The sequence below is a fragment of the Salvelinus alpinus genome, chromosome 21, assembly GCF_045679555.1.
Source record: "Salvelinus alpinus chromosome 21, SLU_Salpinus.1, whole genome shotgun sequence".
In the NCBI taxonomy this organism is placed as follows: Eukaryota; Metazoa; Chordata; class Actinopteri; order Salmoniformes; family Salmonidae; genus Salvelinus; species Salvelinus alpinus.
In genome coordinates this window covers 13922014-13938440 of record NC_092106.1, presented here as the reverse complement: position 1 = coordinate 13938440, position 16427 = coordinate 13922014, and the positions used below count along the sequence as shown (strand labels likewise).

Below are 16427 nucleotides of genomic sequence, written 5' to 3'. Positions count from 1 at the left end.
TGTTTTAGCGCATGAGCGCCTCCTGGTTTGTTTGTTCTGCTGGGCTGGTTTGTTTGCTCCACGGACTAGCTACACTGCTTATTTCGTCCATTTTGTTTTACCTTTAGCTAGATTATTCTATGGCAAAGATGGAAGACGGTGAAGAGCCGGGTTTAATTCACTCTCACAGCTCTACTTCGGGGTCAAAATCGAGCAGTGACAAGATGTTTTCCCTCAAGAAATGGAATGCTGTGGCAATGTGGAGCTGGGATGTGGAGTGCGATACATGCGCCATCTGTAGGGTCCAAGTTATGGGTACGTTTGTTTGAATCAGTGATTTAGCTAGCTAGCCAGCTACAGTAACTAGTTATAGTAGTACACCCATAGGCAACTCTTGGTGTGCATGAAGCTAGCTAACAACAACAAGATAAATACAGTAGCTTAGTGGTCAGACAGTCACCTAGCTAAGCTGATTAAGAGATGACCATCATCATGTCATGAGCAGACTGACCGATAATGGATCCTAGTTGGATAGCTTAGCTTGCTAGATCATATCTAGCTACAAAACAGACAACTAACGTTAGCTAGCTAATATAGCTAACGTTAGAATTCTGAAAACATGACTCAAGGCATTGCAAGGAATCAAGCTAGTTACAGTAACCAACTAACCTCGCATGGGAGGACTGAATCGCTAGCCAGCTGTGTCAGTCCATATGTCACCATGCAGGAATGGTCAACGACAGCTGTGCACCAGTATAGCTAGTTGGTTAATAAGTTTCCTTGATATATACCTTCTCTCCGCAGACGCATGCTTGCGGTGTCAGGCTGAAAATAAACAAGAGGACTGTGTCGGTAAGCTACTTTAAACGTCTTAGCCAAACATTTATATAGCCCCAAGACACCAGACAGTTCAATCTGGTGTTATCAGACCAGCGGTAGGTGTGGGTCTGCTCCAGTGTTGGGGTAACCTGGATACACATTTTATAGATCCAGAACCGGGCCACAACTCCTACTGGTCTCACACCAGGAGATGTGCATGTGACAGATATACCTGGGTTTCTGGTCTAGTATATGGGGTTACAATTTGATAAAGCCAGGGTATCTTTACCTTGGTAAAGCAGAGTTTGTACTGTGTATGCATTAGGATACAAATATTGATTGTGTGTGTACCAATATGCTTTACCATCTATTCTGCTCTTCTGCTGACATGCTGAATTTGAAAATACCATGTAGCACACAATTTCATAGTGTGTTTCTGTCTCCCCTCTTTCACAGTGGTATGGGGAGAGTGCAACCACTCTTTCCACAATTGCTGCATGTCTCTCTGGGTGAAGCAGAACAATCGCTGTCCACTGTGCCAGCAGGACTGGGTCGTACAGAGAATCGGCAAATGAAGTCCCGCTAACTTCCCCATCCTTCCACTGCAAGTTTGGACATTAGACCGGACTGAGAAACTGCGACCTTCTATACACATGTGTGTGCATGCCGCTGTCATTCCTTCGATGTTAAGATATAGAATGAATGGCCAATATCCAGATGAAGACGTCCTTGCCCCACTGTTTGATGGAAACACTGGCAGGTGCAGGGCAATGCTGAAGAACTCTGAGGATAGGTGCTGCGCTTAGTGTCTTTGTTAACTTTTTTTTGTGTCGTCCAAGATGTTTTTGTGAGAGAAAAAAGTTAGTTATTAAAATAAATCTACACTTAGCTTTGTTATTTCTTCCTTTTAGCATTTTAATGTGATGGTTTATGGTTATGGTTGCATCCCCTCAGACCATGAGGTGTCTGCCTTTCTTGCTACCCGTAAGAGCCCATTTAATATGTCACCTACTAATCAAGATAATGTTTACAGAATACTATTGCCTCTGCATTATGTGTAGGCTATTGGGGTTTGGATCCATGATGCTGCAGGGACTGTGTTTAGTCCCGGGCAGAGGCAACCAGTAGGAGAGATTTTTACCTTGTCAGCTCGGGGATTCAATCTAGCAACCTTTTGAATACTGTCCCAACACTCTAACCACTAGGCTACATGCCGCCCCACTTAGTGGGACTATCATTTGTTTTTCAACAGGACAATGACCAAACACACTTACAGGCTGTGTAAGGGCTATTTGAGGGAGAAGGAGAGTGATGAAGTGCTGCATCAGATGACCTGGCCTCCATAATCACCCGACCTCAACCCAATTGAGATGGTTTGGGATGAGTTGGACCTCAGAGTGAAGGAAAATCAGCCAAAAAGTGCTCAGCAAATGTGGGAACTCCTTCAAAACTGTTGGAAAAGCATTCCTGGTGAAGCTGGTTGAGATAATAGCAAGAGTGCAAAGCTGTCATCAAGGCAAAGTGTGGCTACTTTGAAGAATCTAAAATATAACAAATATTTTGATTTGTTTAACACTTTTTTGGTTGCTACATGATTCCATATATGGTATTTCATAGTTTTGATGTCTTCACTATTATTCTACAATGTATAAAATAGTACAAATAAACAAAAACCCTTGAATGAGTAGGTGTGTCCAAACTTTTGACTGGTACTGTATATACACAGTTTACAGTATATATATATATATATATATATAGTCATAATCCTGCCTGTCTTCTGCTCTTCAGCCAAAGCACACCCCTTTTGGCACAACAGCTTTAAATAGACCCAGCTTACCTACATGTTTCATCAAACTTGGCTACTCCTCATGGTTTTAAGCTACTACACTTGGCATTGATCTTGCCTATAGGGCTGTCTATGGGCTTAGCAGAATGGCAGTGATCTCCAAATGCAGCTCTCTGTTCCTTTTTTTTACCTTTGCCCCCAATCCCAGGTCAGGACTAGCTCAGCGTAACAGTCTTTGTGGAAGTCATCCATGACTTCTGCCTGACTCCTGACCTGTGGCTAACCTTTACTAAACCTCTCAGAAAGTACTTGAATAATCTATACTTCACCACCATCATCACTAAATAACAGAAGCAGTATAGCCTAAGCACGAGCAATCTGCAGTTCAAAAAACAACAAAGTAAAACCCCTGCCACTGTTTCGGTAAACAGCTGAGGCATGGGGCTGTAGAAATGTAACCACTTAAAATCATAGCAAAGCTATGAATACAAGGACTGACCATCATTGAGATACAATGTTTGTTTACAATTACATTGTTTACAAACAATTGAGTAAAACAATCTTATATGGGTTCTCATGGAGTGTGACAGTTGAACTAAGCTCATGATGCATTTATAAGTTATATTCTTCAATACTCAATGGGTACATACAGTATCATTAATTAGAAAGTCAATCACAGATTGCATACAGTAATGTTGTTGTATACTGTACGTTAAAATGGTAATAAGGCCATACAATAAACTGGGCACGCCAATGCTAATATGTGTACCGGAAGCCCACGGATATAACGATTCATGATGTGGTTGTAATGCATTGTAAGACTTATCATAAGTACAGTATGTGTATGACCCCCTTAAAATGTATTAGTATAATTTTTTTATACGCTGAAAATGTGCTACCTAGAGAGAGACATCGTTTATTATAAACCCTGTTATTAGACATAAATTATCATACATGGCTATAACAATGTAAAAATGTTACCAAAACTAGTATTTTTCTAACTGCCTTTTCCTGGTAAGACAATGAATATCTGCCGATACCCCAGAGGTTAGTGGTACACAGAGGCACAGATTACGTGGTGTGCCATAATGGTTGAGTGAGCTCATCCTTGAGTTTCAGTAAGAGCACTTCCATCAGAACAGCTCAGAGTAAATGTATTAAGCTTGAGTGACAGGTTGTATAACCTGAAGGTGAGATAGTGCCCAGATGAGTGGCTAGCAGCCACAGGGTGCTGGAGAGGATCTTGCAATTATGTTTAGGCTACACCTAACAATGGATTACTACACACCGTAGCCTACACCAGAGAAATAGTGGGTCTCAGACACATTTGATCCTAGACCCTGGCCTGATCCAGGCTATGTATTCGCCTTGATTTGATTACATCAGAGATTATTGTGATCTAGTGTAAAACTTGATTAATCCAAACTTGTTATCCTATGATTACATGATTTTTTGGCATATTGTGATAAATAAAGAATAGGCAGAATATCAATATAATAAAAATGATTTTATATTAGAAGTCTATTAAAAGTAGTGCATACGGCCCAGTACATCACTGGGGCCAAGCTTTCTGCCATCCAGAACCTATATACCAGTCAGAGGAAGGCCCTAAAAGTTGTCCAAGACTCCAGCCACCCTAGTCATAGATTGTTCTCTCTGCTACCGCACGGAAAGCAGTACCAGAGCGCCAAGTCTTGGTCCAAAAGGCTTCTTAACAGCTTCTAACCCCAGCTTCTACCTGCCACCCCCTTTTTTACGCTGCTGCTACTCTGTGTTTATTGTCTATGCATAGTCCCTTTAACTCTACCTACATGTACATATGACCTCAATTACCTCAACTAACTGTGCCCCCGCACATTGACTCTGTACCAGTACCCTCTGTATATAGCCTCGCTATTGTTATTTACTGCTGCTCTATTTGTTAATTTTTTTATATATTTTTTTACTTAACCAACAATGCAGTTTTAAGAAAAATAAGTGTTAAGGGCTTGTAAGTAAGCATTTCACTGTAAAGTCTACACCTGTTGTATTCAGCACATGTGACAAATAACATTTGATTTGATTTGATTAGTGGAGTAAATTAATGTGTTCTCTTCTCATAACGGAATAGAAATAGCCTACATTTACATTTACATTTAAGTCATTTAGCCTACAGCTGAAGTGGATTTATTCTAGAGAGATCTTTCACTACTTCTTGAGATAATTGAATTCACAGTAGTGTTGCCCTATGTCTATGTCATTAAATCTCCATTACTCTCCTAAACCAGACATTGTCTTCTGAAATTGAATAGTCTTTTATCACCTCAATGTGTAGCCAAATGGATTTTAACTCTTAGTTTACATCTTTCTATCCATAACATTATGACACCCAGGTCAGCACCTCACTACAGTTACGCTGGCATTGTCCCCATCTAAGTTAGTATCCCGCTAAATATAGACCGACCAAAGCTTCTTAAGTTAGAAACCACATAAGTTCCTTTCCGTGAGCAGCGTCCATGAATGAGCACACAGACACTTACTTAAGAGAAAATCCCTCATGTGCTTTTTAATTCTAGATGAGGCATTACGTGATTGAGTCAGAGAATGTCTTCTGGTGTGACGCAGGTGTCGGAGCTGCTCAGTCACACCAGGGACCTGGAGAGAATTGGAAACACTACAGGGAAGCACACACAGGGAAAGAACACAGTTTTAGCATAATCTTACAGCGGCCTTAGCTCCCTGCTCAACCACACTGTGTAGTAGGGACAACCCAACACAGCAGCAGCCAACATGTGTGACATGGGGGGATTGGATAATCTGGTGGCGAACACGGCCTACCTTAAGGGGGGTGACGAAAAAGAGATGAGGAAGAGGCGGCGCAGCCTGTCCCTGCCCAAGCCAGAACAGTGCGTGTCCATCCGCGCCGCGGTTGGGAAAGAATTTGAGATGCTCTGCGAGAGGCAGCCCATAGGGAAGAAGTTCTTCCGGCAGTTCCTCCTGGAGTCCAACCCGCAGTACGTGGCGGCCGCAGAGTTCCTGGACGAGTTAATCGACTGGGATCTGGCAGAAGGCGCTGGCAAAGATAAGGCGAGGATGAACATCGTCAACAAGTTCTGCAAGGCTGACTCCAAGAACTTCCTGTCCTACCTGACGGGAGAGGTAGCGGACAAGTGCAAAGCGGTGTCGGACAAGGACTTTGAAGATGTGATGATGGGCAAGGTGAAAGATGCCACGCGGGAGTACCTGAAGGAAAAGCCCTTCACAGAGTACCAGACCAGCCCTAACTTTGACAAGTTCCTGCAGTGGAAAGAGTACGAGAAACAGAAAATCACTGATAAGTATTTCTATGAGTTCAGGACCCTGGGAAAGGGAGGCTTTGGAGAGGTAAGTCCACACAAAGTCTACAGTGCAGCTGCCTAACTGAAAACAGTAGTGAAATATTACAGTTCTAAAATGTAAACTTAAAAACGGTTTTAGCACTTTTCTAAGGGTATGCAACAGTTACAGTGAGAATGGGGATGGTACAAATACAAATGATAAGGGATGATAAAGAAGTCACTAAAAGGGATAATTGTTTGTACCTTATCTAACTACATACTGCCCGGCTAACACATTTGGTTCCTTGAAAGTTATGGGAATGTTACGTTTTTGGTTTCCAATTGGTTCTGGAAACGAAGCCATATGCTTCCTGACCGGTAAAACGTAATGTTTATTTTTTAAGTTCTGAGAACGAAAAAAAAAAAAATCACCTGTTCTGGGAACATACATTTTTAGGTTGCAGGAAGGTTCTGAGAACAATTTACTATGGTTCCCTGAATGTTTTCCCGGGAGGTTTTATTAACGTTCTGATAACATGTTTCTATAAGACTTTTAATAACACTGCTAGTTTATTTTGAGTGTCCAAGCACAGATAGGACACATGGAAATTCCTTTGCTCAGGCATTAATCATGCAAACACGTTTCTTTTTTATTGTGACACGGCGTCAGTGATATTATATTGTTCTTCTGTTCTCTATCCATGGAATTCTTCCACAACTCATACAAAGCTGTTAATTTTAGTCTATTCAAACAGACCCCATTTCAAAGGAAACAAGTACTCATTAAGTGGGCGCGGGACACCTGTAGGAAACGTTATGCTGTAATACTGAACAGAATTTTTTTTATTCTTAACATTCTCTGAACTATTTGAGAAAATTCCCAATGTCAACCCAGTTGGAGAATCTTCCTAGAACGTTACCAACATTTTAATTAAATGTAACCGTGTTTTAACTTTTAGGAAATGTTCTGTTAAATTAATGAAATGAATCAAGAAAGTTCCTTAAAAAAATCTAAAATAACAGCTTTAAACTATATAACTGATCAATGCACCAACATACCAGGTCATTTAATGCTTAAAAACAAAAACAAAATGGATGAGTAAGATATTTGGCTACAGAAGTGCCATTTCTTACCGATCTCTACAGCTTCTGTCCAAAAACAAACCCAGTGAAATGACGTCAACATAGCTAACGAACTAGCGACGTCGGTCGTGGCGTGCATGATCAGAATGGCACATCGACGAACCACCAAAAACACACCCCATTTCTGTAAAAAAAAAAAAATGTGCTGAGAATGTTCCAAAACTAAGCAACTATCCTGCACCATTCCCAGAAAGTTGTGTACATTTGTATGCAAAATAACCATAGGACAACCACGCTCTCACCAAGCTCTAAGAAACATGTGATTCTCAGAACGTTTTGTGCTAGCTGGGTGATCTTAACATACATTTATCAAACATATTTGTTTTAGTCCCTCTCTATCTCTCTGCATAGGTGTGTGCCGTGCAGGTGAAAAACTCAGGGCAGATGTACGCCTGCAAAAAGCTGTGCAAGAAGCGTCTGAAGCAGAAGAATGGTGAGGGCATGGCACTGCTGGAGAAGCAGATCCTGGAGAAGGTTAACAGCCTGTTCCTGGTCAACCTGTCCTATGCCTACGACTCCAAGACCCACCTGTGCCTCGTCATGACCCTGATGAATGGCGGCGACCTCAGGTACCATATCTATAACATTGGTGAAAAAGGCCTTGAAATAGGCCGCATCAATTACTACATTGCACAGGTCACCACAGGTATCCTCCACCTACACGCCATGGATATAGCGTACCGAGACATGAAGCCAGAGAACGTGCTACTGGACAGCTTCGGCCAGTGTCGACTCTCGGATCTGGGGTTGGCCGTGGAGCTGCCTGGCGAAAAGACCATCAATCAAAAGGTAAGGGCTCTGATAGGCTGAGATGAACTCCATCCTTGTTTTGGGGCGGCAGGTAGCCTAGTGGTTAGAGCGTTGGGCCAGTAACCAAAAGGTTGCTGGACCGAATCCCCCGAGCTGACAAGGTAAAAATCTGTCGTTCTGCCCCTGAACAAGGCAGTTAATCCACTTCCTTGGTCGGCCATCATTGTAAATAAGAATTTGTTCTTAACTGACTTGCCTAGTTAAATAAAAAAAATATGTTTAATGACTCTATGTTAACAATGATTGAGTTGTTTTTAGAGTTGACATGCTATTTTATGTGAGATTACATAGGGATATATCTATGGATAGGGATCTATCCATAATACCAGGGTCTTACGTCATTACCTTCCCACTGGGCACAACTGGTTGAATCAACGTTGTTTCAACATAATTTGTCAACGCATTGTGATGTGGAATCTACGTGGAAAAAGCCACTGTTGTTTTGAGGGTGAAATTTCATCATGGTAACCAAATATCAACATAGACAAACCATGTATAGAATATGTTGAGTTTGTACCTTTAAAACAACGTCAGATCTTCAAAGTTATATCCATTATCAGACTAAAACAATAGGCTGGGTCACACCTCCTACTGGAGAATTGATCTATCTACAGTTACCCTTTGGTCTCCCATCCAGGGTTTTAACCAAGCCTAGCTATGACATTTGTCACGGACTATTACCAATGTGCTATCTTGAATGCTTGTTGAGAGATCTCCACTTAAAAACTAGATAGATTCACTGTTGCTATCGAAGTCATTCCAAAGGGTACAGAGCAAATGAAATGTGACCATACTTCATGTTATCATGAATTATGCTATTTAGGCCTGTATAGCATTTGCAAAGTCATCAACGGCTATTGTTACAATTCAACCCAGAATTCAACTAAAAATAGATAAAACAATAGGCCTAAGGTTTCAGGCTCTGGTTGATTTCAAATGTTATGATATTTAGTGATACACAACCAAATATCAACATTTGAAAGAGATGTTTCTTCTGCTTGGATAGTTCCTGTGCCACTGACTTAGTCTGGCTGTTAATCCAGTTTGTCTACAAATTAATCATTGACATGTTGGATTCGCAAACAAAAATCTATTCAAGAATAGAACTAAATCACATCAAACTATTTCAAGTTTGATTTGATTTAGTCTTCTTCTTCAACTTAGACGTTTGGTTGAGATGAAGACGTGAATCCAACAATAAATGATTCATTTGTAAACGAACAGCAATTAAATTCAGTGGCACAGATGAAACTATCCAATAAGAAGATACATCTCTGAAATACAACAAATAGCCTGACAAGTTAACAAATTATATGTTGAATTCACGTTTCCAACTCAACCAAAAATAAAAGTTAAAGAATGGGATTAAGCCAGTGGCTCAGATGGAACTATCTCCTTTAAATGTTGATATTTGGTTGCACTGTCAACCAAACACTATTCAATATTACTTTTGTAATACACTAAATATCCTAAAGTTAAGGCTTTCTTACAAGTTAATGTAACATTCAACCTTAAGATGAATAACACATCCATGGCCACATTTTGAGGTTACTGTAAATATAGTATACTATTACTTCTTATGTAATCATATAAAGCGTGCATGTTTAATATAGCATGCATAGGATAGGGCCTTGCAGGTCTGTGGAGATCTTCACAATTGCTGTAATAATCTGTGAAGAATCTCAAACGGAATTGATCACTTGCACCATGTAATTGTAATGTTATCTCCACTGCAATCCAGGTCATTTAGTTCTGCTATTAGATTAAGCGCAGTGATAACACATAATTTTTTAAATTTTATTTCACCTTTATTTAACCAGGTAGGCTAGTTGAGAACAAGTTCTCATTTGCAACTGCGACCTGGCCAAGATAAAGCATAGCAGTGTGAACAGACAACAACACAGAGTTACACATGGAGTAAACAATAAACAAGTCAATAACATAGTAGGGAAAAAAAGAAAAAAAAAGAGAATCTATATACAATGTGTGCAAAAGGCATGAGGAGGTAGGCAATAAATAGGCCATAGGAGCGAATAATTACAATTTAGCAGATTAACACTGGGGTGATAAATCATCAGATGATCATGTGCAAATAGAGATACTGGTGTGCAAAAGAGCAGAAAAGTAAATAAATAAAAACAGTATGGGGATGAGGTAGGTCAATTGGGTGGGCTATATACCAATGGACTATGTACAGCTGCAGCGATCGGTTAGCTGCTCAGATAGCAGATGTTTAAAGTTGTTGAGGGAGATAAAAGTCTCCAACTTCAGAGATTTTTGCAATTCGTTCCAGTCGCAGGCAGCAGAGAACTGGAAGGAAAGGCGGCCAAATTAGGTTTTGGCTTTAGGGATGATCAGTGAGATACACCTGCTGGAGCGCGTGCTACGGGTGGGTGTTGCCATCGTGACCAGTGAACTGAGATAAGGCGGCGCTTTACCTAGCATAGCCTTGTAGATGACCTGGAGCCAGTGGGTCTGACGACGAACATGCAGCGAGGGCCAGCCGACTAGGGCATACAGGTCGCAGTGGTGGGTGGTATAAGGTGCTTTAGTAACAAAACGGATGGCACTGTGATAAACTGCATCCAGTTTGCTGAGTAGAGTATTGGAAGCTATTTTGTAGATGACATCGCCGAAGTCGAGGATCGGTAGGATAGTCAGTTTTACTAGGGTAAGTTTGGCGGCGTGAGTGAAGGAGGCTTTGTTGCGAAATAGAAAGCCGACTCTCGATTTAATTTTGGATTGGAGATGTTTGATATGAGTCTGGAAGGAGAGTTTGCAGTCTAGCCAGACACCTAGGTACTTATAGATGTCCACATATTCTAGGTCGGAACCATCCAGGGTGGTGATGCTAGTCGGGCGTGCGGGTGCAGGCAGCAACCGGTTGAAAAGCATGCATTTGGTTTTACTAGCATTTAAGAGCAGTTGGAGGCCACGGAAGGAGTGTTGTATGGCATTGAAGCTCGTTTGGAGGTTAGATAGCACAGTGTCCAAGGAAGGGCCAGAAGTATACAGAATGGTGTCGTCTGCGTAGAGGTGGATCAGGGAATCGCCCGCAGCAAGAGCAACATCATTGATATATACAGAGAAAAGAGTCGGCCCGAGAATTGAACCCTGTGGTACCCCCATAGAGACTGCCAGTGGACCGGACAACATGCCCTCCGATTTGACACACTGAACTCTGTCTGCGAAGTAGTTGGTGAACCAGGCAAGGCAGTCATTAGAAAAACCGAGGCTACTGAGTCTGCCGATAAGAATATGGTGATTGACAGAGTCGAAAGCCTTGGCCAGGTCGATGAAGACGGCTGCACAGTACTGTCTTTTATCGATGGCGGTTATGATATCGTTTAGTACCTTGAGCGTGGCTGAGGTGCACCCGTGACCGGCTCGGAAACCGGATTGCACAGCGGAGAAGGTACGGTGGGATTCGAGATGGTCAGTGATCTGTTTGTTGAATTGGCTTTCGAAGACCTTAGATAGGCAGGGCAGGATGGATATAGGTCTGTAACAGTTTGGGTCCAGGGTGTCTCCCCCTTTGAAGAGGGGGATGACCGCGGCAGCTTTCCAATCCTTGGGGATCTCAGATGATACGAAGGAGCGGTTGAACAGGCTGGTAATAGGGGGTGCGACAATGGCGGCGGACAGTTTCAGAAATAGAGGGTCCAGATTGTCAAGCCCAGCTGATTTGTATGGGTCCAGGTTTTGCAGCTCTTTCAGAACATCTGCTATCTGGATTTGGGTAAAGGAGAAGCTGGGGAGGCTTGGGCGAGTAGCAGCGGGGGGGGGGGGGGGGGGCGGAGCTGTTGGCCAAGGTTGGAGTAGCCAGGAGGAAGGCATGGCCAGCCGTTGAGAAATGCTTGTTGAAGTCTTCGATTATCACGGATTTATCGGTGGTGACCGTGTTACCTAGCCTCAGTGCAGTGGGCAGCTGGGAGGAGGTGCTCTTGTTCTCCATGGACTTTACAGTGTCCCAGAACTTTTTGGAGTTAGAGCTACAGGATGCAAATTTCTGCTTGAAAAAGCTGGCCTTTGCTTTCCTGACTGACTGCGTGTATTGGTTCCTGACTTCCCTGAACAGTTGCATATCGCGGGGACTATTCGATGCTATTGCAGTTCGCCACAGGATGTTTTTGTGCTGGTCGAGGGCAGTCAGGTCTGGAGTGAACCAAGGGCTATATCTGTTCTTAGTTCTGCATTTTTTGAACGGAGCATGCTTGTCTAAGATGGTGAGGAAGTTACTTTTAAAGAATGACCAGGCATCCTCAACTGACGGGAGAGGTCAATATCCTTCCAGGATACCCGGGCCAGGTCGATTAGAAAGGCCTGCTAGCAGAAGTGTTTTAGGGAGCGTTTGACAGTGATGAGGGGTGGTCGTTTGACCGCGGACCCGTAGCGGATACAGGCAATGAGGCAGTGATCGCTGAGATCCTGGTTGAAGACAGCAGAGGTGTATTTGGAGGGCAAGTTGGTCAGGATAATGTCTATTAGGGTGCCCATGTTTACGGATTTAGGGTTGTACCTGGTGGGTTCCTTGATTAGTCTGAACTAATTATCTAACATTGTATTCCCATTTGAACTTTGCTGTGCTTTTAAGTGGTTGAAAGCGCAGTGACATTTGGATGACAACTATACCAAAATGTTTTTCCATTGGATTTTGGTTGTGCTTTTAGGTGGTTGAAATAAAGCATAGTGATAACACATTGGAAATTCATCTAATGTTTGCCTGTCTTTTTGAGTTGCTGAATATAGGTTGTAGTCTCACGTCTCAACCAAATATAACTCAATTATCCACATTGAAATGACGTGGTGTGCCCAGTGGGATGTGACCTGTTCAACGTTAGTTACGTCCATGACATTGACCTCTCTGTCACTGTCTATGACTCAGGCTCCCTATTGATCCATAGAAGGGACACTTCTATCCTCACTCATATACAGTCGACTCCTGATTAATGCAATGACCTACAAATATCTGAGGAGCCAATAAAAAGGTTTGCCTATATTTGAATTGGAACTGGTCCGTGAACTACAACACACTTCACTCTCATTAACCTTCAGTCACTCACTCACTGTTGAGTGACACATTGGGGCCTAAAACAGGCTTGTCCCATTGGGGATTGGCCTTGGCCAAAGGGCTCAGTGCGTTAGCCCCCAGCCCACTAATCTTAGCATTACTCAGAGGTGGCTGGGATCTGTCTGCGAGGAGAGGCTCAGTCCCAGTAGGTATCCACTCAGTGGAGAGTGGTGCAGCCCAGGGGGGGGGCTCAGGTCAGGACATGGCCTCAATAGAGGGCCTACTGGAGGCTTGTGCAGGGGAAACCTGGTGCAAGCATGTGGTGCTGATGTAACAAAAGAACGTTGGTAGAATTCAGGAATATAAGGTCCCTGATAAAAGGCATGAGGAGCATAAGGGTAGATTGGCCTATGTAAGGGTAGAATTAATTAATAAATCAAATCAATCAAAAGTTGTGCTATGCCACAACCAATTTGCCACTTATTAGCGTAACTAAGTGAAGCATTGTGCTCTAGTCCAAAGTTGATTTAACACTGAACATTTATTTGCTATGATATGGAACCCTAGAACTAGGCCTAACCCCTCACTTCTCTTTCTCTGTTTCCTTCTCTGTCATCAAACCTCTGTCCTCTCCTCCTCTCCTCCTCCCGTCCTCCCTCTCCTCAGGCTGGCACAAGTGGCTACATGGCCCCAGAGATCCTGAAGAAAGAGCCTTATCGGATGTCAGTGGACTGGTGGGCACTGGGCTGCAGTATCTACGAGATGGTGGCAGCTCGCCTGCCCTTCAAGGACTATAAGGAGAAGGTGCAGAAGGAGGAGGTGGCAAGGCGCACCCTCGAGGATGAATGCAAGTACGAGCACAAGAACTTTGACGAGGGCACCAAAGCCATCATCAACCTCTTCCTCAAGAAGAAAATTGACGAGCGTCTGGGATGCAGGACCAAGTAAGAGCTGACCGCAGTTTCAGCCCAGAGATATTCCTGACTACATGGCCGGACCAGGAACAACTCTAGGGCCCTCTAGAGGTTTTCCTGGTCAGTTCTAGGTATCACATAAGGTGGTTTTGGGGGGGGGGGTGTATATTTCTCTGACTTCAGTGTGTTTCTCTGTTATCCAGGAACGAGGACCCAAGAAAGCATGAGTGGTTCAAGGGCATTAACTTCCCTCGACTGGAGGCGGGGCTGATCGATCCACCCTGGGTCCCCAAGCCCAACGTGGTCTACGCCAAAGACACGGGGGACATCAAAGATTTCTCCGAGATTAAGGGTGTCGTGTTTGACGACAAAGATGACAGATTCTTCAAGGAGTTCAACACGGGGGCGGTGCCCATTGCATGGCAACTGGAAATGATTGACAGCGGACTTTTTGACGAGCTGAACGACCCCAACAGGAAAGAGTCGGCCGCTGGATTGGACGACGAGGAGAAGAAATCAAAATCCTGCACGCTTTTATAAAAGCTCCTCTATACTATAGTTAGCTTTGAAAATTACAAAAGTCCTATCTCATTAAGAACATTGTAACGATAATCATAGCCACAAAAAAAGATGTGAAGTGGTAGTAAAATCCAGTGCCAGGTCAAGACACATATTTCCACCACTTCACACATTTTTTGGTGGATATGATTCTTCCTGCTCTATTACATTGTAATGATCATGAATAACCACAGCACTTACGATGATATCAGGAATCGATAAGGTGATTTTGTCTATATCAATGGGCAGGGTCAGTGTCTGTGGTAGAATCAACAGGAAAAAGCTAGACTAGAGGCACTGGCAGAGTTGCTGTAGCAGGCTTCTACCACAGGGTGTCCCCAGATATCTAGATATGTGGATATTCACAAGTCTTCTCAATATTGACCTGCGTGAAACGTCTTGCCTTTTTTTTAAATGCATATGGTAAGATCACCTGTGCATTTGAGTGAGATGTGGTTTTATTGGATTGCAAAGCTTTAACTCTTAAAGCCTTAGAGAGCATGAACTCTCACTCCTTCAGAACTATATCCCAATGACCAACAAACTCCCAAATCACATTTTAACAAATGTATAATATACCTACAAAATGGATCTCACTGTGTTCAGTCTTATAAGCTATTTGTAATAGTGATATGTAGGGTTCTTTCAAGTGCACAATAACAATATATATGCTAACTTATTTTCACCCATTAGTTACATTTAAAGGCCCAATGCAGCTGTGTTATATCAATATCAAATCATTTCTGGGTAACAATGATGTACCTTACTGTAATAGTATTCCATTCAAATGAACAAAAATAGCTTTTTAGCAAATAACTATTTCTCAAGCAAGAATGTTGCTAGGACTGTCTGGGAGTGGTCTGAGTGGGGAGGGGAAAACTGAAAACTAGCTGTTATTGGCAGAGAGGTTTGGAACTCTCTTTGTAATTAGTCTATTCATTAATTTATCGCCTGGTGATGTCACCAGGCAAGCCAAAAGTCCCGTCCATGCAAACCTGCTGATTAGATCCTGTGTAGATTGTATTTTCAACAAGCAACTATCAGGAAATAACACTGATCAAACTGTGTTAGTTTCATCAGCTGTTGCACAATATGATACAAAACACAGGAAAAACATAATTTTGACTGCACTGGGTCTTTAAGAATGTGTGGGCACCATAATGCACCTTACTAATTAAGCATGTTTATTTAATTAAGAGACTGAGACGATCATAGAGGATTTTGGTGTCTCTATGGACATTATAGTCTTTGTATGAGTTGAATGGATCTCAGAAGAATGTTAAATCAAAAGCTGGTCCTCGTTTGTGCTTGTGTCTTTGTTACATTGAGCTTCTTGAAGTGACATTTAATTTGCAATTCTTACAGTGTAAATCTCTCTTTCTTTTTTTGAAAGGATTGGGGATTCTTGTGGTATGTGTATGCTGAATGGAAAGGTGATATGTGCAATAGGAAATTGTTGAAAATCATAGAAATAATGAATGCTTTTTATATATTTATCTTTGTGAATGTTCTTTTTATATCCCTGTATAATCTGTGTATTATCTGTTTAAATTTAACCTCAAGTACCCCTTTCTCTGCCTGAATGTCTCCAACTTGATTTGAGAGCCATCATGCTTAATGTCACAGTCTTTTGCCCTAGCGAATTCATCTCCAACCGCCTCAATACTCACAATACAGATATAATCTAACCCTGCTAATTGCATCTATCTTCCCCCATTCAACACTCAGATCAGATGTCAACCCGTTTATGTTTTCGTAACATATTACTGCCAGGGCTCCATTTTTAATCCGATAAATATCCTTTACTAACGGATGGAAACCCAGACTCTGGCGTGTAAGTCTTACAGTTTGGCGAAACACAGACACATTTGTGAACAGGTTTTGAATGTGTGGGACATAAACATGTGCGGTGCTAAATCCTGAGAGAGGCGACCTAACAGGACTGAGATGTTCTGTTGGTGTGTGTCTTCCTGGGAATTAGAAGGGGTTTAGATAGAAACCCAAGACACAGCCTCATCACACTTAATGGCAGACGAGGGAGTCATCTGTGGATGACGTGTTGACAACAGCAACCCGTCGTCAGGTCTCGTGAAGACATGTTTTTACCAGGC

The 16427-nt window shown here is 42.4% G+C and overlaps 2 protein-coding genes across 2 annotated transcripts; both read left to right on the top strand.

Annotated features, from left to right (window-relative positions):
- LOC139548555 (RING-box protein 2-like) lies at nt 1-1686 on the top strand. Its single transcript, XM_071358281.1, has 3 exons — nt 1-294; nt 784-831; nt 1255-1686. Exons 1-3 carry the CDS (start codon nt 120-122, stop codon nt 1371-1373), a joined length of 342 nt encoding a protein of 113 aa, XP_071214382.1. The 5' UTR covers nt 1-119; the 3' UTR covers nt 1374-1686.
- A 790-nt stretch (nt 1687-2476) lies between these two features.
- On the top strand, nt 2477-15871 carry LOC139548556 (rhodopsin kinase grk7a-like). Its single transcript, XM_071358282.1, has 4 exons — nt 2477-5947; nt 7375-7812; nt 13511-13788; nt 13962-15871. The coding sequence occupies exons 1-4, from the start codon at nt 5354-5356 to the stop codon at nt 14296-14298; spliced, it is 1647 nt and encodes a 548-aa protein (XP_071214383.1). The 5' UTR covers nt 2477-5353; the 3' UTR covers nt 14299-15871.
- The last annotated feature ends 556 nt before the right edge of the window (nt 15872-16427 follow it).

What these genes read in the sequence shown, in the direction of transcription:
- LOC139548555 (XM_071358281.1), top strand. Translation starts at nt 120, where the DNA reads ATGGCAAAGATGGAAGACGGTGAAGAGCCGGGTTTAATTCACTCTCAC. An exon ending in CTGTAGGGTCCAAGTTATGG is followed by an intron (nt 295 to 783) that starts GTACGTTTGTTT and finishes TTCTCTCCGCAG; the next exon opens with ACGCATGCTTGCGGTGTCAG. An exon ending in TAAACAAGAGGACTGTGTCG is followed by an intron (nt 832 to 1,254) that starts GTAAGCTACTTT and finishes CCTCTTTCACAG; the next exon opens with TGGTATGGGGAGAGTGCAAC.
- LOC139548556 (XM_071358282.1), top strand. Translation starts at nt 5,354, where the DNA reads ATGTGTGACATGGGGGGATTGGATAATCTGGTGGCGAACACGGCCTAC. An exon ending in GAAAGGGAGGCTTTGGAGAG is followed by an intron (nt 5,948 to 7,374) that starts GTAAGTCCACAC and finishes CTCTCTGCATAG; the next exon opens with GTGTGTGCCGTGCAGGTGAA. An exon ending in AAAAGACCATCAATCAAAAG is followed by an intron (nt 7,813 to 13,510) that starts GTAAGGGCTCTG and finishes CCCTCTCCTCAG; the next exon opens with GCTGGCACAAGTGGCTACAT.